Source organism: Halichoerus grypus, chromosome 6, assembly GCF_964656455.1.
Source record: "Halichoerus grypus chromosome 6, mHalGry1.hap1.1, whole genome shotgun sequence".
Taxonomy (NCBI): Eukaryota; Metazoa; Chordata; class Mammalia; order Carnivora; family Phocidae; genus Halichoerus; species Halichoerus grypus.
The window spans coordinates 115,100,151-115,127,599 of NC_135717.1; the positions used below are offsets into that span (position 1 = coordinate 115,100,151).

The following is a 27,449-nucleotide window of genomic DNA, read 5'->3' on the forward strand; positions in this document are numbered from 1 at the left end:
ATCACTAATTTCGGGGGGTCAGTACCGCAAGTTTATCATTTATTACTAATCTTTTCAAGAAATCAACTTTGGCTTTGCTTATTTTCTCCGTTGTACATCTGCTTTTTATTTTATGTTTACTGCTCTTGATTATTTTCCTCTTTCCACTTTCTCTGTATATATTTGCTGGGTTTTTTTCCAAGTTTCTTGAGATGGAAGCCTAGAAAATTGAATTCTAATCTTTTTTTTCTAATAGATGTATTAAAAGATTTCTTGTCCCTTTTAGCACCATTGTAGCTGCATCTTACAAATTTAGATATATTATTTTCATTTTCTTTCAGTTCAAAATATTTTCTAATTTCCTTTGCAATGTCTCTTTTAATCTATGCACATTTACAAATGTATTTGGAAACTTTTCTATTTATCTTTTTTGTATTGATCTCTAGGTCAATTTCACTATGCCAGAGAGAATTTTTACTTTATTTCAAATCTCTAAAATGTGATCTATTTCATTAAATTTTTTATTTAACTTTATTTACTCAAACTTATTTATTTCTATTTATTTTGTCATACTCTTAGTTGATATTTAACTCTTCTGCAGCTCAGGTTCCTTTTTGGGTTTGGCCCTTTTTGGCTTTGGATTGAAAACTTTGGGGGAAATTTCACAAACCATTCAGAAACACAGACATACCAATCAAATGTTTGCAAAATACAAAGTATGCACTTTATATACAAGCATGTATATACATAAGTCATATACAACATACTTCCAAGTAAGTTCTCATTGCTTCATGGGGACCAATCAAATACTCTTGGCCCAATCTGTTTCCAATCAGTTCCCTCTAAACTAACGAAAGTTCACACATAACACATACACCAAACCAGTAGTTCCTTAATTCCACATCCAAGCAAGCTCCATGAATTTAAACTTGCTCATTCTTTCTTTATTCTTGTTATTTTTTTCTTTTTTTATTAAATTTTACTTAGTGAACATACAGTACAATATTGGTTCTTGGAGTAGAATTCAGTGATTCATCACTTACATACAACACCCAGTGCTTATCACAACAGGTGCCCTCTTTAATACCCATCACCCATCTAGCCCATCTCCCACTCACCTCCCTCCATCAACCCTCACTTTGTTCTCTATCCTTAAGAGTTTCTTATGGCTTGTATCCCTCTCTCCTTTTTTCTTTTCCCCCTTCCCATATGTTCATCTGTTTTCCATCTTAAATCCCACATATGAGTGAAATCATATATTTGTCTTTCCCTCACTGATTTATTTCACTTAGCACGATACACTCTACATCCATCCACATCATTGTAAATGGCAAGATTTCTTTTTTTTTTTTTTTTTGATGGCTGAGTGATATTCATTGTATATATATACCACATCCTTTTTTTTTTTTTTTTTTTTAAGTAGGCTCCATTCTGGCCATGGAGCCCAATGTGGGGCTCAAACCCATGACCCTGAGATCAAGACCTGAGCCAAGACCAAGAGTCAGATGCTTAGCCAACTGAGCCACCCAGATGCCCCAACATCTTCTTTATCCATTCATCAGTCAATGGACATTTGGGCTCTCTCCATAGGTTGGCTATTGTTGATAATGCTGCTAAACATCATGTACCCCTTTGAATATGTATTTTTGTATCCCTTGGATAAATACCTAGTAGTGCCATTGCTGAATCATAGAGTAGTTCTATTTTTAACTTTTTGAGGAACCTCCAAACTGTTCACCAGAGTGGCTACACCAGTTTGCATTCCCACCAACAGTGCAAGAGGGTCCCCCCTTCTCTGAATCCTCGCCAACACCTATTGTTTCTTGTGTTGTTAATTTTAGCCATTCTGACAGGGTGGTATCTCATCATGGTTTGGATTTGTATTTCCCTGATGATGAGTGATGTTGAGCATCTTTTCTGTAAGTCATCTCTATATCTTCTTTGGAAAAATGTCTATTCATTTCTTCTGCCCATTTCTTGATTATTTGTTTTTTGGGTGTTGAGTTTGATAAGTTCTTTATAGATTTTGGATACTAACCCTTTATCAGATATGTCATTTGCAAATAAACTTGCTTACATTCTTGAGTACAGTTGCTAAAGTCCTTGACTACAAAATTGTCTTCAAATTGTGAGTACTGGGAATAGCAGAGTTGTCATTCCCCTGAGCTTCTCAGCCAGGGAATTAATGCTCAGGGTGTCTAAACATAGCTGTTCTGAGGATTAGTTAGACCAAATAACCAAATGAGTGGCTGAGACATGTTATAAAGGAACATGTGGAAATCCAAATGAAAAGGCACCAGGATGAAGGCATTTGAGATCGTTTGAAAGAAGCAATTGTCCTGTGGCTATTTGATATTTTTAGTTCAGAATCTAATAATACATCTAGTTATCAATAGGATTTTATGAACTTAACCATGTTTCAGGATGCAGAAACTATCTTTTCTGGTTCATTCATCTTCTTAGAAACTGGATTTAAATCACACTCCTATAGCCTTCTTGGGCATCAGATTGTCTTACCAGACAGAATTTATAGGTAATCAGGATTTGGGTTCTAGGAAGGGCTTTGCAGCTGGGATCATGGATGAAGAATTGATAAGTAAGGGCTCAGGAGTCACCCTTGTGGGTAAATAAGTCTGGGCTAGACCTTGCATTATCAGCCACGATTAGCTAAAACCAGGAATCAGGCTGGGGCACCCTGGTGAATCCTGAAAGTTGCCTAAAGTTGCCTGAAGTTTCCATAGTTGGAAACTATGGGTAACATTGTTTAACTGCACTCCCTGATGTTATAAACTAGATACAGAGTCTTAGAAAAAAGTGGAATCTAAGGACAGGAACAATATCTGGTCATGAGAATGGGACTTGGAACTTAGACAATGAGAAAGTGTTTAAGAATCAAGATCAGAGGGGTACACAACTGTGGTATATACAAGACTGAATGTTTATAAGCAGCCCTTCTAGACTGGACAAAGAAAGGTAAGATCTACTTCCTTTGAGGCAGGGGTCAGCAGCAACTGATGATTTCAACTGAACATAGGGGCCCTGTCAAGCACAAGCTGTCACAGAACTGAGAGGATAAGTTCCCGATCTTCTCTTTCCCTCTCCCTGTCCTACCCTGTCTAGGGGAATTGTTCAGAGCATGTTGTTCTGGAGAGGGTCTCCTTTCCTAGCTGTTCCTTTGGGCACTGGCATGATTTTCATTCACATACTTTGCTTCCTTCTTTTTCCAGAGTTCTCTGCCCAACTGAGATATGCATCTATCCCAGATAATAATATAAGTGCAAGTACCAAACGTACACCTAGAGTCCCTAATACTTCCTGTCTCATTTACAGCTGCTCTTTTTGAAAACAGTCACAATAACCTCCCCTTCTGAGTGAAATTGCCCTTGAGATTGTAAAATAGTTTAACTTCGGAAGGGAACCATACCAAAATGATCTCAAAATGTCAATGTTAAGCCACCTCAGTGATTTTCTTACACCTCCTTTAGGCCTTTAGGAAACAACAAGTGCAGTGATTGTTGCAGCAAAAACTTAATTCCTGATAGTACATCACCCTGTAAGAGTGATTTGCTGTCTGACTTCTGCTTACAGTTGTAGCCCATGGTAATGATAAAAACAATACATGAGCTTTCTGTGTAGATATTTTTCTAAATACTTTATATATATATTTATCCTTGCAAAAACTTCATAAGATTGGTACTGTTATGGCCTCACTTTACAGACAGGAAAACTGAGGCCCAGAACAGTTAAGTCACTTGTACAAGGTCTCACAGTTAATTAGCAGTGAGCTGGGATGAACCTGGGCTGATGCTTACCTGTGACTATCTATGCTGCTCATTCATACTCTAGGGTACAGCTATAAAGAACTATTCAGTTTCCTAGTTCTTGACTTTTGAGCACACTTTTCTTTCAATTTACATGTCTCTTTAGAGGAAGCTTACATTTTCTTAAAATCTTGGTTCAAATACCTCAATATTAATTCATTACTGAATCTTCCAAAATTCATCTTTAGAACGCCATTGCACCATCACCATGGTTTCTAATTGTCTATCTTTACATACATATCTCACTGAAGTGGGACCTTTAATGAGAGAGACCATGCCTTTTCCCCATTACCTTTAAAATGACTGATATGGGGCGCCTGGGTGGCTCAGTCATTAAGCGTCTGCCTTCGGCTCAGGTCATGATCCCGGGGTCCTGGGATCGAGCCCCGCATGGGGCTCCCTGCTCCGCGGGAAGCCCGCTTCTCCCTCTCCCACTCCCCCTGCTTGTGTTCCCTCTCTCGCTGTGTCTCTCTCTGTCAAATAAATAATAAAATGTTAAAAAAATAAATAAATAAATAAAAAATAAAATGACTGATATAAAACTAGTGGCCTGGTGTAGAAGCCAAAAATTTATTTGCTGATTAATAGTGATAATAAGAGAGAATCAATGCCATGTGAAATCTGACTGGAGGATAGAAGAAACTTCACTGCCATGATTTTTCATGTAATTTTTAGGAAACAGCCTTCGTAAATGGCCTTGGTGAATCACAGCACCATCACTGAATTCCTCCTCCTCGGGCTGTCTACCAACCCCCAGGTCCAGACTCTGCTCTTTGTGCTGTTCCTGAACATTTACTTCCTGACCATCTTGGGGAACCTGATGATGCTGCTGGTGATCAGGGCTGACTCTCACCTCCACACACCCATGTACTTTTTCCTCAGTCAGCTCTCTTTCCTGGACCTTTGTTTATCTTCAGTTACTGTGCCCAGGATGCTGAGAGACCTCCTATCGGAGATAAAAACCATCTCAGTAAGGAGCTGCCTGGCTCAAGGCTTCTTTGTGTTTATCACTGCAGGGACTGAGGGGTTTCTGCTTTCGGTGATGGCCTACGACCGTTATGCCGCCATCTGCCACCCACTCCTCTATGGACAGATGATGAGGAAACAGCTCTGTGTGCAACTTGTATCGGGCTCATGGGGCTTGGGTTTTTTGAATGCACTTATCAACATCCTCCTAGCTACCAACTTGGACTTCTGTGAGAGCCATATCATCAGCCACTACAGCTGTGAGGTGCCCTCTCTCTTTCCTCTGTCTTGCTCTGATATCTCCACCAACCTCATAGTGCTGTTCTGTTCCACCCTGCTTCATGGGTTTGGGACCTTCTCCCCAATCATCTCATCCTATGCCTGCATTGTCTCCACCATTCTGAACATCAGCTCCACCTCAGGCAGAAGCAAGGCCTTCTCCACCTGCTCCTCCCACCTCATGGCAGTGATCTTCTTTTATGGCTCAGGTTTTCTCTGCTATCTCATGCCAACCTCAGGATCCCTCCTAGAGTTGATCTTCTCTGTACAGTATAGTGTGATCACCCCCATGCTGAATCCTCTCATCTACAGCCTGAAGAACAAGGAGGTGAAGGCAGCTCTGAAAAGAACTTTGGAAAAGTATTTGTAACATATCAGGTGCTGAAATGAAAACAGAAGATGGTGGAGAACTGGAATAAATCTGCATACAAAAGGACATTAAGTGAGTTTACAATAGTAAGGTGTACTTACAATGTCAGATGTGCAAACTAAATTAGAAGTCCATTAGAAAATGACAGAAAGTAATTATAGGAAGGATAATTTAATTCCTTTTCAAGGCAAACAAATTATGAAATCACCACCTTAATCTAGAAAGTTTTATTATGAACATATTGGTTCATTTTTCTCATTCCAGAACATTAGCCTTAGGCTTTCATTTAGTAAAATCATTAGTTTCACTAGTCTATCATTATTTTTTATTGACTTTTGGGAATACACATTTGAGAAGAATGTATGGCCCTGGATCTGTAAGAGAAAAAAGTCATAGATAAGGGTAAACGGCAAGAAAGTTGAAGAGTTCCAACTGGGTGGCCATAGAAGACAGGCGTGGAAAGCTGAAAGTTCTGTAGGGAAACAATAAACATATTGAGGCCATGCTCAGACTCATAAAATTTCCAAGAACTTTTCTGTATGTGTGGGGTGGTGGCCAGATCTCCAGTGTGAGAGGCTGTAAGGAGGCTCTGGGTCTCTAGAAACCTCATTTCTCACATAGTCTTCACTCAGACTTGTATTTTCTACAATTAGCTAATCTTACCCCTGTTCTTTTTCTTATGGAGTGCAGGCTATGAGCTCTAGACAAATAATCTGGTTTTGATCTCATCACAAGTGAATCCTAAACCATCCTTGCCTCTCATCTTTCAGCTGTGAAACAACTGGTCACTGTTTAGGAGCCAGTGGTTTGCTGGCCTTAAGGCACTGCATCACTCCCACATAATTCACTTTTACCTATAAAACATAAACCCATTCTCACAATGCTTCTGATTTGTTTAATCCATATTTTACTATTATCTAATTCACTGTACTTAAGTAACAAGAGGCAAAACTAAGTACAAACTATTCACTTAATTCACGTAATATTAGCTTGCACTTTTGGGGTGCCTGGGTGGCTCAGTCAGTTGAGTGTCCCGACTCTTGATTTCCGCTCAGGTCATGATCTCAGGGTCGTGAGATCAAATCCTGCATTGGACTCCATGCTTGGCATGGAGCCTGCTTAAGATTCTCTCTCCCCCTGCCTCCCTCTCCCTCTCCCCCCATCATATGTGCACCTCTCTCTTTCTCTCTCGCTCCCTCTCTCTTAAAAAAAAATTAGCTTGCACTTTTCTCAAGCTTCTTTTGCAAACTCACTTTGTTCCAGTTGTCAATTATAAGGCTTTTCATCCTCTTCTGGCCATTGATAACTCACAGTAACGGCCTCTTCTCATTTGATAATCCAGAAAACTCTAAATGCATTATCTCCCTCTACAAAGAACAGGATATTCAAGGCCTTCTTTGGATTCTGTGACCTAAGGTGAAGCACAAGCAAACTCTCAATGTCAAGCTTCCTATGGTGAAGGGGAGTGAAAGGTACTGCACCTGGGATGAAGGCTGGTTGTAGTCAGTGCACAGATGTCACAGAATGACAGTGATTGAGAGAAAGATCCCAAGAGACTCAGTTAAATTCCCTTTAGAATAAGTAAAAGACATGAAATCATAACTGCATGAAGACATCCCTCCAAATCTTAGAGGCTCAGCAGTTGCCCCTTTGGAGGGGCAATGCCCTTGAACTTGATGCCCACAGTGTTACTCAACTGCTTACCATACTGCCTGATAAGTGGAAAGGATCCTCTTTAGGCCTTAGACTCTTCTAACCATTCCCTCAAGGGTTTTTGTGCTCTTCTGGCCTGCTGAAATTCGAGGATATTGGCATATCCTGCATATTGGCCTTCCCAAGAGGCATAAATAACTGGTAACAGTTAGTATATACCTGAGTGTTTTTTGCTGAAAGGTTGAATTTATGGGAAAATTCTCAATATTAATTTCCCAGAACACCATTTCCTGAACAGACCTGAAGTCTCTTCCTATAAGACAGGTAACAAAAAAAGCAGCAAATATGCCAGAGCGGGAGGCTTGCAATGTGACAGTTCATGCTAAGTTTTTCAGTTTTACCCTACTTCCATCATGTTCTTTGCTTTTTTACTTATAACTTTTGCAATCTATTCTATTACTTTTATCACTTTATCTTCATGAAAAATATCTCACTTATCAAGAAATGTACAAAACATGTATATTCCATTGGAAGAGTGCTATTAGAAATCTAAGACAAATAAGTGCATGCATATAATAACTCATCAAAGGTTTATGTCAGGCTGCCAGTCAACCTATCTTAAACACAACACTCTATATAATACAATCTATAAATATCTGTTGCTTACATGAATGAATGAGTGAATAAATGAATGGATAAATGGAGATATGGGTGAATAGATGGGTAGATAGATGAATAGATGACTGGATTGAGTGGTAGCCTGGATGATGGAGTTAATAAATGAAAAATTAGATTGATAATTAAGTAGTAGGCATAAGGATAAATGAGTGAATAGATGAATGAACATTGTGGTTTTTAGCAAGCTTCCTGATGTGAACTAAAATGAGGTAGTTTGTGTGATCTGCTCCCTGTGGATCAGGGATCTGTAGGCACTGCTGAGCTAGCAGATAAGTCTTTTTCTAACCCTTTATAGACACAAAAAGAGCTCCATACTCCCCTGAATTTTTTTAAATTTAATTTTATTATATTATGTTAGTCACCATACAATACATCACCAGTTTTTGATGCAGTGATCCACGATTCATTGTTTTTGTACAACCCCCAGTGATCCATACAGTACGTGCCCTCCTTAATACCCATCACCAGGCTAACCCACCCCCCACCCCACCCCCCAAAACCCTCAGTTTGTTTTTCAGAGTCCATAGTCTCTCATGGTTAATCTTTCCTTCCGATTCCCCCCCCTTCATTTTTCCCTTCTCCTAATGTCCTCCATACTATTCCTTATGTTCCACAAATAAGTGAAACCATATGATAATTGACTTTATTTTCCTTCCCAGCCTCCTTCATGGTTGGCTTGTTTTTGAAAATGAAATTCAAGCTGGGTGTACTCCTCAAGGAGAGGCCTACATAGTCTTATTTGCCTCATCCTTCCCAGTCTTTTTATATTTTGTAAATCTTGATTAAGGACTTATCTTGTGCCTCACACTGCAGGGTGTGTTCAGAGTATCCAAAGTAACATTGAGCCCAATCCCTATCATTAAGGATTAACATTAGTTTAACTGAAGAAGAAAAGAAAAACACCTATTACTAAATATTTTAGATACTAACCCTTTATCAGATATGTCATTTACAAATATCTTCTCCCATTCAGTAGGTTGCCTTTTAGTTTTGTTGATTGTTTCCTTTGCTGTGCAGAAGCTTTTTATTTTGATGTAATCCCAATAGTTTATTTTTGCTTTTTTTCCCCTTGCCTCAGGGGATCTATCCAGAAAAATGTTGCTGTGGCTGATGTCAGAGAAATTACTGCCTGTGATCTCTTCCAGGATTTTTATGGTTTCCTGTCTCACAATTAGGTCTTTCATGACATTTTGAATTTATTCTTGCGTATGGTGTAAGAAAGTGGTCCAGTTTCATTCTTTTGCGTGTAGCTGCCCAGTTATCCCAACACCATTTATTGAAGAGACTGTCTCTTTCCCATTGGATATTCTTTTCCTTGTTGAAGATTAATTGACCATATAATTGTGGGCTTATGTCTGGGTTCTGTTCCATTGATCTATTTGTCTACTTTTCTGCCAGTTCCATTCTGATTTGATTACCACAGCTTTGTATTATAACGTGAAGTTCGGAATTCTGATGCCTCCAGCCTTGTCTTTCATTTTCAAGATTGCTTTGACTAGTCAGAGTCTTTTGTGGTTCCATACAAATTTTAGGATTCTTTGTTCTAGTTCTATGAAAAATGCTGTTGGTATTTTGATGGGGATTGCATTAAATCTGTAAATTGCTTTGGGTAGTATAGACATTTTAACAATATGTTTTCTTCCAACCCATGAGCATGGAATGTCTTTCCATTACTTTGTGTTGTCTTCAATTTATTTCATCTGTGTTTTATAGTTTTTAGAGTATAAGTCTTTTACATTTTTGGTTAGGTTTATTCTTAGGTATCTTATTATTTTGGGTGCAATTGTAATTGGAATTGTTTTCTTAATTTCTCTTTCTGTTGCTTCATTATTGGTTTATAGAAATGCAGCAGATTGCTGTACATTGATTTTGTATCCTGTGACTTAACTGAATTTGTTTATCAGTTCTAGCAGTTTTTTGGTGGAGTCTTTAGGGTTTTCTATATAGAGTATCATATAATCTGGAAATAGTCAAAATTTTACTTCTTCCTTGCTGATTTGGGTGCCTTTTATTTCTTTTTGTTGTCTGATTGATGTGGCTATGACTTATTTTGATGGTTTCTTTTGATGAACAACTTAGTTGTTTTACCTTTATTATTTCTTAGCTCTATTTTTTAACTTTAAAAAGTATTTTATAGTTTCCTCCCTTACCTCAGCTCCACATCACACACACACACACACACACAGATTTCAAAATTATCTCTAAGATTAAATGTTCCAAATACATGAAAGATAATAAAGAGGAAAAAGATAAGATAAATGTACATAATTAATTAGTAATGAACTATTACAAAGTCTTTAACTGAAAGTGAAAGACAGACTGAGGAGAACAGGAAGGATTATAGTATCTTCTGCAGAAAATGAATTCTTGACCAGACTATCATAGAGCAAAATCAATGGCCTACTTTGAAGGGATAAAAATTATTCAAGGGTCAGATCTGGAAAACTGTGTAAATTTCTCTAGAGTTGTTTGGAAGAAAAGAGCAACAAATTGAAAGAGCACAGAAGGTTCAGAACTTGTACACCAGGCAGTCAGAAGAGGGAAGGGCATGCTTCAAGGGACTCCATGAGAAATATTAAACAACCATAGCAATAATGAGCAGATGAAGAAAAAAAGTATGCGTACATAGAATAAGTAGAAAGTTTGGGTTGCCAGAGGAGGTGGTTGATACATTGTTTCTCTCTCTGTTTTCGTCCAAAGTATTATCATCTTTAAATGGCCTTGGGAAATCACAGCACAATCACTGAGTTCCTCCTTCTTGGACTGCCTGCTGATCATCATACCCAGGCCCTAGTCTTTGTGCTTTTCCTAGTAATTTACCTCCTGACTCTGTCAGGGAACCTGTTGATGATCTTGGTTATCAGGGCCAATTCTCACCTTCACATGCCCATATACTTCTTCTTGAATCACCTCTCCTTCCTGGATCTCTGTTACTCTTCAGTCACTGTGCCCAAGATGCTAGAGAACCTCCTATCTGTGAAGAAACCCATCTCAGTGGAGGACTGTTTGACCCAGGCCTTCTTTGTGCTTGCCTCTGGGGGAACAGAGCTCTGCCTCCTTGCAGTGATGACCTATGACCGCTGTGCTGCCATTTGCTACCCTCTACTCTATGGTCAGATGATGAGCAATGAGCTGTGTGTGGGACTGGCATGGGGATCTTGGGGTGTGGCCTTTTTGGATGCTGTCATCAGTACCCTCCTAGCTTGGAATTTGGACTTCTGTGAGACTCAAGTCATCTCCAACTTCATTTGTGAGATTCCATCTCTGTTCCCTCTATCCTGTTCCAATAGCTCTGTTAACTTTGCAGTCCTGCTCTGCTCTGCCCTCCTGCATGCCTTTGGGTCCTTCCTTCTGGTCTTCTTCTCTTATACACATATTGTTGCCACCATCCTGAGCATCAGCTTCACCTCAGGCAGAAGCAAGGCCTTCTCCACCTGCTCCTCCCACCTCACAACAGTAAGCTTATTTTATGGCTCAGGTTTTCTTCGCTATCTCATGTCAACCTCAGGTTCCTCATGGGAGTTGGTTTTTTCCATGCAATACAGTGTGGTCACTCCCCTAGTGAATCCCCTTGTCTACAGCCTAAAGAACAAAGAAGTAAAAACAGCTCTGAAAAACATGTTGCAGAAAAGTTTACAATATCTCAGGTAGCAGAGAACAAGCAGAGGATGATTGGGAAGCAGGGTAGAATTATAACAAAATACCCGAATAATAGGCATTAAGAAAAATTTTTGTTTGCTCATCATGTCAGATATGACAAAATATCTTTTAAAGTCTCCTTTGTTTGGAAATCCACCAAAGAATAGCAAGGTATTTTCTTGCTTTGGTTCATATTTTATCTTTCTTAGAGGCAGAAAACATGCATCAGATAACTATTTCAATTCAAGTAATTTGGTTATAAACATAGATTATTCCTTTTGTTTGCAAAACATTAACAAAATGCTTAGCATGGGGGAAATTGTTTGTGTCCTAAACTCTTACATGGATTCCTGTGGGTATTAAACTGGGGATAAAGTTTTGCTACAAGGTAAAAAGCCAGGGTCTCTAAAGGAAGAAAGATATAGACTTGAGACTTGTGGAAGGTGGATTTAAGATGAGCTCTGATTGAAGAGGGTCTTAGTGGCAAGGCAGATGCAGCTGAAGGTGTCTGAGAAAGGAAATCGGTTTGTTGGTCTAAAGTCCACGCTAGCAGACATCTTCCACAAGCCTTGTGAAACATTATCTGCTATGTGGCAAACGGTAGAGAATTTCATTCATTCTAGGGTGGTATAGCAGCCCTGCTTCTTTCTTCTTCTAGGTTTTACTGGTGGCTCAGAAAATTTAAGTCTGGTAGAAAGTGATGGGGTTTAGAAAAGAAGTGCATGGAGTAGGGAGAATCCTAGGTAGGAATTTCCTGAGGGGGAAAAAAAGGATGGTCATGGAGAAGACTAATCAGAAAAGCTGTATAAACCATCTACCAAACCATCCTAGACATCTATAAAACCACTTGCTAAAGCATCCTAGAAATCCTAGAAATACAGTACAAAGCCACACAGACACTGTACCCTACTCTACAATATCCTAAATGAAGGTAGATTTATTTTTTAAAAAAAACTTTATTTAAATTAAATTTAATTAACATATAGTGAATTATTAGTTTCAGAGGTAGAATTCAGTGATTCATCAGTTCCATACAACACCCAGTGCTCATTTCTTCAAGTGCCCTCCTTAATGCTCATCACCCAGTTACCCGATCCCCCCACCCACCTCCTCTCCAGCAACCCTCAGTTTGTTCCCTATAGTTAAGAGTCTCTCATGGTTTGCCTCCCTTCTCTATTTTTGTCTTATTTTATTTTTCCTTCCTTTCCCCTATGTTCATCTGTTTTGCTTCTTAAATTCCACATGAGTGAAATCATATGGTAATTTTCTTTCTCTGATTGATTTATTTCACTTAGCATAATACTCTCTAGTTCCATCCATGTGGTTGCAAATGGCAAGATTTCATTCTTTTTGATGGCTGAGTAATATTCCATTGTGTGTGTGTGTGTGTGTGTGTGTGTGTGTGTGTGTGTGATATATATATCACTTCTTCTTTTTTTTTTTTTAAAGATTTTATTTATTTATTTGACAGAGAGAGAAACAGCGAGAGCAGGAACACTAGCAGGGGGAATGGGAGAGAGAGAAGCAGGCTTCTTGCCGAGCAGGGAGCCCGATGTGGGACTCGATCCCAGGACACTGGGATCATGACCTGAGCCGAAGGCAGACGCTTAACGACTGAGCCACCCAGGCGCCCTATATATCACTTCTTCTTTATCCATTCATCTGTCAATGGACATCTGGGCTCTTCCCTTATTCTGGCTATTGAGACATTGTTGCTATAAACATTGGGGTGCATGTGCCCCTTCAAATCACTGTTTGTATCTTTTGGATAAATACCTAGTAGTGTCAAAGATTAGTTAACCATAGAGTTGAGCATCCATTTCTGGGTTCTCTATTCTGTTCCATTGATCTATGTGTCTGTTTTTGTGCCAGCACCATATTGTCTTGATGATTACAACTTTGTAATACAGCTTAAAGTCTGGAATTGTGATGCCTCCAGCTCTGGTTTTCTTTTCCTTTGGCTATTCAGGGTCTTCTCTGGTTCCATACAAATTTTAGGATTATTTGTTCCAGCTCTGTGAAAAATGTTGATGGTATTTTGATAGTGATTATATTGAATGTGTAGATTGCTTTGGGTAGCATAGCATTTCAACAATATTTGTTCTTCCAATCCATGAACATGGGGTGTTTTTCCATTTCTTTGTGTCTTCCTCAATTTCTTTCATAAGTATTCTATAGTTTTCAGAATACAGATCCTTTACCTCTTTGGTTAGGTTTATTCCTAGGTATCTTATGGGTTTTGGTGCAATTGTAAATGGGATCGATTCCTTGATTTCCCTTTCTGCTGCCTCATTGTTAGTGTATAGAAATGCCACTGACTTCTGTGTATTGATTTTATATCCTGCCACTTTGCTGAATTCCTGTATCAGTTCATGTCACCTGCAAAGAGTGAAAGTTTGACTTCTTTGCTGATTTGGATGCCTTTTATTTCTTTTTGTTGTCTGATTCCTGCGGCTAGGACTTCAGTACTATGTTGAACAACAGTGGTGATAGTGGACATACCTGTTGTGTTCCTGACCTTAGAGGAAAAGCTCTCAGTTTTTCCCATTGAGGGTGATATTAGCTGTGGGCTTTTTGTAGATAGCTTTATGATACTAAGGTATGTTCCCTCTATCCCTACACAGCAGAGAGTTTTTATCAAGAAAGCATGTTGCATTCTATCAAATGCTTTTTCTGTATCTATTGAAAGGATCATATGGTTCTTATCCTTCCTTTTATTAATCTGGTGATTCACACTGATTGATTTGTGGATGTTGAACCACCCTTGCAGCCCAGGAATAAATCCCACTTGGTCATGGTGAATAATCCTTTTAATGAACTGTTGGACCCAATTAGCTAGTATCTTGGTGAGAATTTTTGCATCCATGTTCATCGGGGATATTGGTCTGTAATTCTTTTTTTGGTGGGGTCTTTGTCTGGTTTTGGGATCAAGGTATTGCTGGCCTCAAAGAAAGAGTGAAGTATTCCTTCCTTGTCTATTTTTTGAAACAGTTTCAGGAGAATAGGTATTAATTCTTCTTTAAATGTTTGGTAGAATTCTCCTGGGAAGACATCCAGCCCTGGACTCTTGTTTGTTGGGAGATTTTTGATTACTGCTTGCTGGTTACTGCTTGCTGGTTATGGGTCTGTTCAGGTTTTCTATTTCTTCCTCTTTCAGTTTTGGTAGTTTATAAATTTCAAGGAATGTATCCATTTCTTCCAGATTGCCTAATTTGTTGGCATATAGTGGCTCATAATATGTTCTTATAATTGTTTGTATTTCCTCGGTGTTGGTTGTGATCTCTCCTCTTTCATTCATGATTTTATTTATTTGGGTCCTTTCTCTTTTCTTTTTGATAAGTTTGGCTAGGGGTTTATCAATCTTATTAATTCTTTCAAAGAACCACCTCTTAGTTTTGTTGATCTGTTCTACTGGCTTTTTAATTTCTGTATCATTGATTTCTGCTCTAATCTTTATTAATTCTCTTCTCCTACTTTATTTGCTGTTCTTTTTCCATCTCCTTTAGGTTTAAGGTTAGGTTGTGTATTTGAGACTTTCCTTGTTTCTTGAGAAAGGCCTGTATTGCTATATACTTCCCTCTTAGGACCACTTTGCTGCATCCCAAGAGTTCTGAAATATCATGTTTTCATTTTCATTTGCTTCCATGCATTTTTTAAATTCTTTTTTTTAAATTTTTTTTATTATGTTATGTTAGTCACCATACAATACATCATTAGTTTTTGATGTGGTGATCCACGATCCATTGTTTTAGTATAACACCCAGTGCTCCATGCAGTACGTGCCCTCCTTAATACCCATCACTGGGCTAACCCATCCCCCCTGCCCCCTCCCCTCTAAACCCTGTTTGTCTCTCAGAGTCCATAGTCTCTCATGGTTCATCTCTCCCTCCAATTCCCCCCACCCATTTTTCCCTTCCTTCTCCTAATGTCCTCCATGCTATTCCTTATGTTCCACAAATAAGTGAAACCATATGATAATTGACTTTCTCTGCTTGACTTATTTCACTTAGCATAATCTCCTCCAGTCCCATCCACGTTGATGTAAAAGTTGGGTATTCATCCTTTCTGATGGCTGAGTAATATTCCATTGTATATATGGACCACATCTTCTTTATCCATTCATCTGTTGAAGGGCATCTCAGCTCTTTCCACAGTTTGGCTATTGCGGACATTGCAGCTATGAACATTGGGGTGCATATGGCCCTTCTTTTCACTACATCTGTGTCTTTGGGGTAAATACCCAGAAAGCAAAAATGGACAGGGAAAGAAACAACAAATGTTGGAGAGGTTGTGGAGAAAGGGGAATCCTTTTACACTGTTGGTGGGAATGCAAGTTGGTACAGCCACTTTGGAAAACAGTGTGGAGGTTCCTCAAAAATTTTAAAATAGAGCTACCCTATGACCCAGCAATTGCACTTCTGGGTATTTACCCTAAATTCTTCTTTAACTTCCTCATTGACCCATTCATTTTTTAGTAGGATGCTCTTTAATCTTGAAGGTATATTTAATACTAAGTTGTGGGAATGACTCAATGGCCAAAAAGGAGAAGGATGAAGGGAGTCTTAGAGAAGCAAAAAAGAATGAAGAAATTATTCCAACCCTAGGCTGAAGCTGATAATTCTATATTGGCTGCTGTGCTGCTGGGGCCCCAGAGACAGGACCACTGAGGATAGGAATCACAGTGATGCCAGGACTGCTGGAAAACTGCTGCACTACTCCTGCCATAATCAGAATGTGGCTGCAGTGTCCCCACCACTGCCTCCTGTGCCTCTTCTTCCTCCCCCTCCTCCTCTTTTTCTCCTTGTCCTTCTCCTTCTTATTCATACACTTAAACAGACCACTGCCTCCAATTGGCTAAATGTAACCAGAAACCTATTAGCAAGAGAATCTGGGAAATGTCAGGCTTGGCTTCTAGCCCAAGCAATGTAAAATCAAGAATATAAGGGTGAATATAGAGTTTGTAAATGTGACACTCCTGGGTCAAGAAAAGAAGGTTTCCAGACCATGGAAACCATGGTCTGTACATGCCCTGCAGAGCAATCAGTTGCTTAGCTTAAAGGATGGATCTCAGACATTCACTGCCCCCAATGAATGCATAGAAATGTAGGCAAAGGACATATGTGACTTCTGTGACTCTATGCCAAGGCAAAATATTGTAATTTGGGGCTCTAACAGTCCTGTGAGGGTTTTTTTTTGTTAATTTTATTTTATTTTATTATGTTATGTTAGTCACCATACATCATTAGTTTTTGATGTAATGATCCATGATTCATTATTTTCAAATAACACCCAGTGCTCCTTGCAATACGTGCCCTGCTTAATACCCATCACCAGGCTAACCCATGCCCCCACACCCCTCCCCTCTAAAACCCTCAGTTTGTTTCTCAGAGTCCATAGTCTCTCATGGTTCATCTCCCCCTCCAATTCCCCCCCTTTAATTATCCCTTCCTTCTCCTAATATCCTCCATGCTGTTCCTTATGTTCCACAAATAAGTGAAACCATATGATAATTGACTTTCTCTGCTTGACTTATTTCACTTAGCATAATCTCCTCCAGTCCCATCCATGTTGATATAAAAGTTGGTTATTCATGCTTTCTGATGGCTGAGTAATATTCCATTATATATATGGACAACATCTTCTTTATCCATTCATCTGTTGAAGGGCATCTCGGCTCTTTCCACAGTTTGGCTATTGTGGACATTCCTGCTATGAACATTGGGGTGCATATGGCCCCTTTTCACTACATCTGTGTCTTTGGAGTAAATACCCAATAGTGCAATTGCTGGGTCACAGGGTAGCTCTATTTTTAATTTTCTGAGGCACTTCCACACTGTTTTCCAAAGTGGCTGTATCAACTTGCATTCCCACCAACAGTGTAAGAGGGTTCCCCTTTCTTCACAACCTCTCCAACATTTGTCCTTTCTTGCCCTGTCCATTTTTGCCATTCTAACTGGTGTAAGGTGGTATCTCAATGTGGTTTTGATTTGAATTTCCCTGATGGCTAATGATGATGAACATTTTTTCATGTGTCTGTTGGGCATTTGTATGTCTTCCTTGGAGAAGTGTCTGTTCAGGTCTTCTGCCCATTTTTTGACTTGATTATTTGTTTTTTCGGTGTTGAGTTTGAGAAGTTCTTTATAGATCTTGGAAATCAGCCCTTTGTCTGTAGTGTCATTTGTAAATATCTTCTCCCATTCTGTGGGTTGCCTCTTTGTTTTGTTGATTGTTTCCTTTGCTGTGCAAAAGCTTTTTATCTGATGAAGTCCCAAAAGTTCATTTTTGCTTTTGCTTCACTAGCCTTTGGAGATGTATCTTGAAAAAAGTTGCTATGGCCAATGTCAAAGAGGTTACTGCCTGTGTTCTCCTGTAGGATTTTGATGGATTCCTGTCTCACATTGAGGTCTTTCATCCATTTTGAGTTTATCTTTGTGTATGGTGTTAGAGAATGGTCAAGTTTCATTCTTTTGTATATAGCTGTCCAATTTTCCCAACACCATTTATTGAAGAGACTATCTTTTTTCCATTGCATATTTTTTCCTGCTTTGTTGAAGATTATTTGACCATAGAGTTGAGAGTCCATATCTGGGCTCTCTATTTGTTCCATTGGTCTATATGTCTGTTTTTGTGCCAGTACCATGCTGTCTTGGTGATCGATCACTGCTTTGTAATATAGCTTGAAATCTGGCAATGTGATGCCCCCAGCTTTGTTTTCCTTTTTCAACATTTCCTTGGCAATTCGGGGTCTTTTCTGATTCCATACAAATTTTAGGATTGTTTGTTCCAGCACTTTGAAAACTGTCATTGGAATTTTGATCGGGACGGCATTGAGGGTATAGATTGCTCTGGGTAGCATAGACATTTTAACAATGTTTATTCTTCCGATCCATGAACATGGAATGTTTTTCCATCTTTTTGTGTCTTCTTCAATTTCTTTCATGAGTGTTTTGTAGTTCCTAGAGTATAGATCCTTTACCTCTTGGTTAGGTTTATTCCAAGATATCTTATGGGTTTTGGTGCTATTGTAAATGGAATAGTTTCTCTAATTTCTCTTTTTACAGTTGCATTGTTAGTGTATAAGAAAGCAACGATTTTTGTGCATTGATTTTGTATCCTGCCACATTACTGAATTGCTGTATGAGTTCTAGTAATTTGGGTGTGGAGTCTTTTGGATTTTCCATATAAAGTATCATGTCATCTGCGAAGAGAGAGAGTTTGACTTCTTCTTTGCCAATTTGATTATCTTTTATTTCTTTTTGTTGTCTGACTGCTGTTGCCAGGACTTCTAGTACTATGTTGAACAATAGTGGTGAGAGTGGGCATCCTTGTCGTGTTCCTGATCTTAAGGGAAAGGCTCTCAGCTTTTCCCCATTGAGGATGATATTCACTGTGGGTTTTTCATAGATGGATTTTATGAACTTGAGGAATGTTCCTTCTATCCCTATACTCAAGAGTTTTAATCAGGAAAGGATGCTGTATTTTGTCAAATGCTTTTTCTGCATCAATGAGACACCATATGGTTCTTCTCTCTCCTCTTATTAATGTGTTCTATCACATTGATTGACTTGCGAATGTTGAACCACGCTTGCATCCCGGGGATAAATCCCACTTGGTCGTGGTGGATGATCCTTTTAATGTATTGTTGGATCCTATTAGCTAGGATTTTGTTGAGGATTTTGGAATCCATATTCATCAGGGATATCGGTCTGAAATTCTCCTTTTTGAAGGGTTCTTTGCCTGGTTTGGGGATTAAGGTAATGCTGGCCTCATAGAATGAGTTTGGAAGTTTTCCTTCTGTTTCTATTTTTTGAAACAGCTTCAGGAGACTAGGTGTTATTTCTTCTTTGAATGTTTGGTAGAATTGCCCAGGGACTCCATCAGGCCCTGGACTCTTGTTTTTTGGCAGGTTTTTGATCACTGCTTCAATCTCCTTACTGGTTATTGGCCTATTCAGGTTGTCAATTTCTTCCTGTTTCAGTCTTGGCAGCTTATAGGTTTCCAGGAAGGCCTCCATTTCATCCAGAATTTCATGTAAGAGATCGCAGTCTGTTCTTGTTTATTGGCATATAGTTCTTGATAATAATTTCTAATAATTGTTTCTATTTCCTTGGTGTTAGTCGTGATCTCTCCCCTTTCATTCATAATTTTATTAATTTGGGTCCTTTCTCTTTTCTTTTGGATAAGTCTGGCTAATGGTTTATCAATCTTATTATTTCTTTCAGAGAACCAGCTTCTAGTTCCATTGATCTGATCTACTGTGTTTCTGGTTTCTAATTCATTGATCTCTGCTCCAATCTTAATTATTTCTCTTCGAATGCGTGGCTTAGACATCGTTTGTTGCTTTTTCTCTAGTTCTTTAAGGTGTAGAGTTAGTTGGTGAATTCGGGATTTTTCTATTTTTTTGAGTGAGGCTTGGATGGCTATGTATTTCCCCCTTAGGACCACCTTTGCAGTATCCCAGAGGTTTTGGACCGATGTGTTTTTGTTCTCATTGGTTTCCATGAATTGTTTAAGTGCTTCTTTGATTTCCTGGTTGACCCAAACATTCTTGAGCAGAGTGGTCTTTAGCTTCCAAGTGTTTGAATTTCTGCCAAAATTTTCTTGTGATTGAGTTCCATTTTTAAAGCATTATGGTCTGAGAATATGCAGGGAATAATCTCAATCTTTTGGTATTGGTTGAGACCTGATTTGTGACCCAGTACATGGTCTATTCTGGAGAAAGTTCCATGTGTGCTCTAGAGTAATGAGTATTCTGTTGTTTTAGGGTGGAATGTTCTATATATATCTATGAGGTCCATCTGGTCCAGTGTGTCATTCAAAGCTCTTGTTTCTTTGTTGATTTTTCTGCTTAGGTGATCTGTCTATTGCTGAGAGTGGAGTATTGAGGTCTCCTACAATTAACATATTGTTATCAATATGACTATTTTGGTTAACAGTTGGCTTATGTAGATGGCTGCTCCCACGTTGGGGGCATAGATATTTACAATTGTTAGATCTTCTTGTTGGATAGACCCTTTAAGAATGATATAGTGTCCTTCTGTGTCTCTAACTACAGTCTTTAGCTTGAAATCTAATTTGTTTGATATAAGAATTGCTACCCCAACTTTCTTTTGCTGTCTGTTGGCATGGAAGATGGATCTTCATCCCTTCACTTTCATTCTGGATGTATCTTTAGGTTCAAAATGAGTCTCTTGTAGACAGCATATGGATGAGTCCTGTCTTTTTATCCAATCTGCAACCCTATGCCATTTTATGGGAGCATTTAGGCCGTTCATGTTGAGAGTGAATATTGAAAGATATGAATTTACTGTCATCATGTTGCCTGTGAAGTCCTTGTTTCTATAGATTGTCTCTGTAAATTTCTGTTCTATATCACTCTGGGGCTATTTCTCCTTTTATAGAACTCCCCTTAATATTTCTTGCAGGGCCGGCTTAGTGGCCACATATTCTTTCCGTTTCTGCCAGTCTTGGAAGCTCTGCATCTCTCCATCCATTCTAAATGACAGCCTTGCCAGATAAAGTATTCTTGGCTGCATGTTCTTCTCATTAATACCCTGAATATGTCTTGCCAGGCCTTTCTGGCTTGCCAGGTCTCTGTGGATAGGTCTGACGTTATTCTGATGTTTCTCTCTCTGTACACAAGGAATCTCTTCCCCCTAACTGCCCTTAAGATGGTTTCCTTGGTTCTAAGATTTGTGAGTTTTACTATTACATGATGGGGCATTGGCCTGTTTTCCTTGATCTTGGGAGGGATCCTTCTGCCTCTAGGACACGAATGTTTGTTTCATTCCCCAGATTAGGGAAATTCTCAGCTACAATTTGCTCAAATATATCTTCTAGTCCTCTCTCTCTCTCCTCCCCCTCAGGGATCCCAATAATTCTGACATTGGAACATTTCATGGTGTCACTTATTTCTCTTATTCTGTTTTCAATGGATTTTGAGTAGTTTCTCCCTGGCCTCCTCTTTATCCTTCTTTTCTATCAATTGGTCTTCTAGATCACTAATTTTTTCTTCTGCCTCACTTACCCTATATGTTAGATTATCTAGATTAGATTGTAGCTCATTGATAGCATTTTTAAGTTCTGCCATTCAGCTTTCATATCTGCCCTTAGAGACTTTGTGTTGCCATTAATCGATTTCTCCATTCTAGCTATTGTCTTCATAACTGCTACCCTGAATTCCATTTCTGACATCTTGGTTATAACTATCCATTTGTAAATCTGTGGCAGAAGTCACAGTCTCTGAGTCTTTCCTATTTTGGGGGTTCCTCCTCGTAGTCATTCTGTTGAGGGGTGGTTGAGGGAATGTACAGAGTCCAAATTATTGACCACAACCCAAGCAAGATGTACATGTTTTATAGGGACCTTAGGGTTGTTGGCCTCTTGTTTTCCCAGCCTGTCTTCTGGAGGGGCCTGTCGTACTGTTACTCAGGCAACCCTGTTTGGGCAGAGTTGCCCTGCACCCTGTGGTGGGGGATGGGCTCAGTCAAAACTGTTTTTTTGGGGCTTTTGTTCTCTGGCGGCTTTCCCTGGTGGCTTTCCATGTCTCTTCTGAGAGTCAGAGCAGAAGAGATCGTTTCCAATCCTCTGCCTCAGAAGAGAGAGATCACAATCTGTTCTTCAGTGAGCTCTCCAGGCCACACTCTCTCTGTTTCTGTCTGTGCTGCTATAAACTGCAGCATCCTGGGTTGTGTGCCCCTCAGCCGCGCTCCCAGTCCTCACCTCCAGGTCAGGGCATGGGGGCGTGTCTCTGCCCTTTGTGCTTCTAAAACTGCCAGCCACCCCCAGTTCACTCAGGTGGCCCTGCCACTCCAGGTTTCAGTCTGGGGGGCTGCCCTAAAGTCCTTTACCCGTGCTACCGGTCTGTGAGTCTGTGCCCCATTCCCAGCATGGGAGGCTTTTGAGAACTAGCGGTGCAGGATCCCCACAGATCCCTTCCCCTTCTGTTTGTCTTCTGATATGTGCCCACAGAATCACGGCTCCCCACTTCATACCTGGAAACCAACCACCTGCGATATTCTGTTTGTAGAGATCCAGATCTATCTTCTTACATCTCAGGCTGATTCCATGGGTGGTCAGAGTGGTCTGGTAGATATCCAGCTCAATTCCTGGGACCGGTTGGAATAGGGTCCCCTACTCCTCTGCCACTTTTTGGGAAAATCAGTCCTGTGAATTTTTCTCCAAACTCTAAGAACTTTGGAAATTACCAGGCAGCCTTCTGAAAGAGGCTGTTTAAGGCTTTCTCTTACAATTTTGTGTTTATGAATTTCCTTTAAAAGTTTATAAACTTCCTTTCATGTTATTATTGTCTGACTCTGTTACCAAAACAGGCTATGCTTACAACTTTACATTAATATTACCTTCAAATATCTTTGAAAATCACTCAATTGTTTTTAGTGATTACTTGTATAAATCCCAGATATGTCTAAATCCAAATATCTACATATCAGAAAAGAAAAAGAAACACCCATCTAGCTTTTTATTATCCTTTGAATTCAGGAACAGATCTTGATGTGGTATGCGCCCTGCTTGCTTATATAATGTCCAGAGAAGTGGCACAGCCTTCTAACAGAACACTAGATTTTGCTTTCTGAGTCTCCCCTCTCTTTGTTTTGTATCTACAGCTCCTTTTCTGTCTATAAGAATATATATATCACAAACCTTAAATTCAATTTGCCCATTTGAGGCTATTTAGCCTAGTTAAAAAAAAAAAAAGCAGTTTTTAAGGTCTTATGATATAAATTTTAATCCTGACTCCACCACTTAATAACTTTATAAACTTGGACCAGATATTCCACTGTGCCTCAGTTTCCTCATTTGGGGTAAATGAGGGTAATAAAATTCCAGCTCATAGAGTTATTGTGAGGAATTAGTTATCATACCTAAAATGTGCAGGACAAAACCTGGAATTTGGTATGTAATTAATAAATCTTCATTATTATTTTTGCTCTGGTCTCATTCTCTTCTAAAAAACATACCAGTTTTTAGCATTAATGCACATCTAAATCTTCTTCAATCTGGCCAATGCTCCCACTGTTCCTTATAGACAACAATACATTGTAAGTCTAAAATCCAATGGGGGGGTGCCTGGGTGGCTCAGTTGGTTAAGCGACTGCCTTTGGCTCAGGTCATGATCCCAGGGTCCTGGGATCGAGCCCCGCATTGGGCTCCCTGCTCGGTGGGAAGCCTGCTTCTCCCTCTCCCACTCCCCCTGCTTGTGTTCCCTCTCTCGCTGTCTCTTTCTGTGTCAAATAAATAAATAAAATCTTTTTTAAAAAATAAAAAAAAAATCCAATGGGTATTTTGTATTTCTAATCATTCAGAATCAAACTGCTGTATTTGTCACTGTTGAATGCTCAGTCCTTCACCATCTCTTCCTTGGCTTTCATGACCTGCCTTCAACAGTTTCCCTGAAAACCTCCCTGATTGTTGACACAGTTGATCACTAAAATATTCATCTGAGAGATATTTATGAATTCAAATCATGAGGGCAAAGGAAAATAACCTGAGATCAATGAACAGCTTCGCTTTGCTTTCCCAAATGTGACATACTGAGACCAAGCACATAAAGGATGTTGCCACCTACTTTGCCTCCTTTCAAACTCACTAAACACCTGAGAGTTTTCACCAAAATCAAAGCTTCAAGATAGAAGTTCCGAAAGGCCACACTAAATAGAATCCCTTGAGTTTTTAAAAATTTTTTGTTTTGTGTGTGAGTCTAAAGTTGGACTTCAAGCTATGACTCCAGAGAATAAAAAAACATTGGCTCCTTGGTCTCCTGGGGTGTCAGGCTCTGCTGGCTAAATACTAATTACTGACTGCCTAATCTACACCTGCCCTTCTGAAGGGTTATATCTGAGAATCACTCATTTCATGGATTCTCCTAGTACAACAGTATTTAGAGTCAGAGAGAAAACTAAAAAAAGGGATGCCCAAGGATTTGGACTTAAGATTACCAGAGAGAAGCCCTCCATACCTTTTGTGGAGGATTTGAGAGTCTTCATATAGCCAGGAGGAGAAAAAGGCAGGACCAAGCTAGAGCTCAGAGGATATGTGCTTTTGAAGCTTCAGCCTTTGAGTACCTAGCTCTTAGGTAAATTATTTTCATGGCCTTACTGTAACTTCCCTTAGAAAAAAAAATTAATAATCTGAAGTTCCTGTAATTAGTCCTCGTGAACATGGAGATCTCATGGCCTGAGGTAAAAATCAGAGCAGCTGGAAATCTTCTGAGCCACAAAAACCCAGAGCTCGGTAATGTCTCAAGGACCACTCTGGAGTTCTCTACCCCCCACCCCCGGATAAATTCTTTTCCTCTCTTCATATACCTTCTCTTTCTGGCTCTCTGAGGTGTGTCTTTTCACCCTGGGTCTTCTTGTAGACTTTTTGTTTGCTGGATACTGAGCCCCCAAATCTAGGCAGATTCATATTCTTTATGAATTGAAGTCTATGTGTTCACCTACTCTGAGCAGCTACTTGGGAAAAACTCTCTGGCCTTGATGACTGATGTTGGGCAATGGGAATGGGGACTTCATGCATTCTGGGTACAAACTCTGCATTGCCTAGGCCCTAAGATTATAATGATAGCAGAGTAAAGCAACTGGGAGCATAATTGTCAGAGAAGGATTAGTCAGAGTACATCATCAGAGTAGATGGCATGTGTTTTATCCTTTTCTAGGATCCACTTACATGTGCCACAGAAAGTTAATTATTTTGTTATTAATAACTCCCTCAATCTCTCAAATGGTTCAAACTGATGCAGGTGCTGAAGCACACAGGAAGAGGGGCAGAAGTCAAGAAATATTTAAGAAAAATTTTGCTCATGTTCCTTTTCCATGCCTTCCTACTTTCAGCCCTTCTCCCAGTTCAGGGGACTCCCAGGTTCCTAGGGGATTTATAATGCTTCTAAGTATACAAACTTTCCCACTTTTGGTCAGTAAATAGAGGAAATACTAAATCTCTCTCTCTCTTCCTTTTTGTTATTAATCCATCTGTCCCAGCATTTGTGAAATTAACTAACATTTTTAAAGTAAATACATTTGAGATTGACAAAGCGTTAAGAAACCTATGTTTGTTCTCTTTGTTGAAGGAGGTTTCCCAACAACTTGTCCCTTTGGAAAGGATGTGATTAGGGTACATTATCAAACTGCCTGAGCTCAAATTCCAAGTTCTCCACTTGGTGCCTATTTGACCTTGGGCAGGGTTCTTAAATGCTGTCTACCTCAGGTCCTCATCTGTTTAAAAGAAAGAAAAAGGATAAGAAGATAAAATGGCTGCATCATGGAACATTTATGAGAAAGAAGTAGGATTCATGATAACATGTTTCATTCAGTCTTACCCCAAAGATGAAATTTACAACATATGTGAAAGCGATTGTAAAAAAGCTAAAGGAAGACAAAATAATGTCATTGAGCAACTTAGCAAGGTTTTAAATGGGAGTAAGAAACTGAGTGATAGAGGAGAAATGACAAGTTTTGAAGCATCCACTATAGACAGTCCTTTAAAATATGCAAATTGTAGGTAATATTGCTAAGCAGTTTCCATTGAAGGAAATTGACTACATTAGTCATGGTCCAGGTCTGGACGAATTTGTGAATTCCTTCAGCAATCTCTGAGATAGAATATCAACCATAGGGTAATATCATACTGAGATTGACCTATTCAGAATTGAAGCAGAGTATCAGGATTGGAAGAAAGGATCTAAAAAAACTCAATGAGGAAAAATATGAAATATAAGCTAGTTGAGTTCAAGCCCCTGTCTCCTGGTAATTGAGTGTGATCAACAGAGGTTTGAGGTTTATGCCTATTTTTATTTCTAGGGAATATCCTCTCTAAATGGCTTTGAGGAAGCACAGTACCATCACAGAGTTCATCCTCCTTGGCCTGTCTGTTGACTCCCACATCCAGGTTCTGCTCTTTGTGCTTTTCCTTGGGATTTACCTCTTGACTATAATGGGAAATCTGTTGATGTTGTTGGTAATCAGGGCAGATTCCCAACTACACACACCTATGTACTTCTTCCTGAGTCACCTCTCTTTCATGGACTTTTGTTTCTCTACTGCCATAGTGCCCAGGCTGCTCGAGATCCTCCTGTCTTGGAGAAAAACCATCTCAGTGGGGGACTGCCTGGCTCAAATCTTCTTTCTGTTTGACTTTAGAGGAACAGAAGTCTGCCTACTGTCAGCAATGGCCTATGACCGTTATGCTGCTATCTGTTCCCACTCCTCTATGGCCAGGTAATGAATAATCAGCTGTATATGCAGCTTGTGTGGGGCTCATGGAGCCTGGGCTTTCTAGATGCACTCATTAACATCCCTCTGATAATGAACTTGGATTTCTGTGAGGCCAAAACCATCCATCACTACAGCTGTGAGCTGCCCTCTCTCTTCCCTTTGTCCTGCTCTGATGTCTCTACCAACCTCACCGTCCTGGTCTGTTCCACACTCCTGCATGGCATTGGTACATTCTTCCTGATCTTCTTCTCCTATGTGCACATTGTCTCCACCATCCTGAGCATCAGCTCCACCTTGGGCAGAAGCAAGGCCTTCTCCACCTGCTCTTCCCACCTCGCCACAGTGATCTTCATTTATGGCTCAGCTTTCTCCATCATTTCATGCCAACCTCAGGCTCACCTCTGGAGCTGATCTTCTCCATACAGTATGGTGTGGTCACTCCCCTAGTGAATCCCTTCATCTACAGCCTGAAAAACAAGGAGGTTAAAAATGCACTGAGAAGAACCTTGGGCAAGTTTTTGCAACAGTCAGGTAGCAAACAGTGGCTGGAGATGATTAGGCGTTAGGCTCAAACTGCATGCATGAAGATATCTGTTGAATTGATGTTAAGTAAAATTGCTGAATGCACATCTTGTTAAATGTTGGCATATGTCTTAGTAAATAATTTTACCAGCCAAATTCAGTATATTTTCTTCTAATTTTTTCTATACATAGAGATTTTAATTGAAAAATTATTGAGCAGTCTCAGTAATGTAAAAGCATGGATCATTTTAAATTTTCCATCATTGAATATAGGTAGGTTCTATAAAATGATCCTTACCTATTTCTAAATAG

The 27,449-nt window shown here is 39.5% G+C and overlaps 2 protein-coding genes and 1 pseudogene across 2 annotated transcripts; all 3 read left to right on the top strand.

Annotated features, from left to right (window-relative positions):
• The first annotated feature begins 4,491 nt into the window (after window positions 1-4,491).
• LOC118543038 (olfactory receptor 8S1-like) lies at window positions 4,492-5,415 on the top strand. Its single transcript, XM_036103757.2, has one exon. The coding sequence runs from the start codon at window positions 4,492-4,494 to the stop codon at window positions 5,413-5,415; it is 924 nt and encodes a 307-aa protein (XP_035959650.1).
• A 5,046-nt stretch (window positions 5,416-10,461) lies between these two features.
• On the top strand, window positions 10,462-11,397 carry LOC118543037 (olfactory receptor 8S1-like). The gene has a single exon (XM_036103756.2). The coding sequence runs from the start codon at window positions 10,462-10,464 to the stop codon at window positions 11,395-11,397; it is 936 nt and encodes a 311-aa protein (XP_035959649.1).
• A 14,820-nt stretch (window positions 11,398-26,217) lies between these two features.
• Window positions 26,218-27,244, top strand: LOC118543033 (olfactory receptor 8S1-like; annotated as a pseudogene).
• Window positions 27,245-27,449: the final 205 nt, after the last annotated feature.

What these genes read in the sequence shown, in the direction of transcription:
- LOC118543038 (XM_036103757.2), top strand. Translation starts at nt 4,492, where the DNA reads ATGGCCTTGGTGAATCACAGCACCATCACTGAATTCCTCCTCCTCGGG.
- LOC118543037 (XM_036103756.2), top strand. Translation starts at nt 10,462, where the DNA reads ATGGCCTTGGGAAATCACAGCACAATCACTGAGTTCCTCCTTCTTGGA.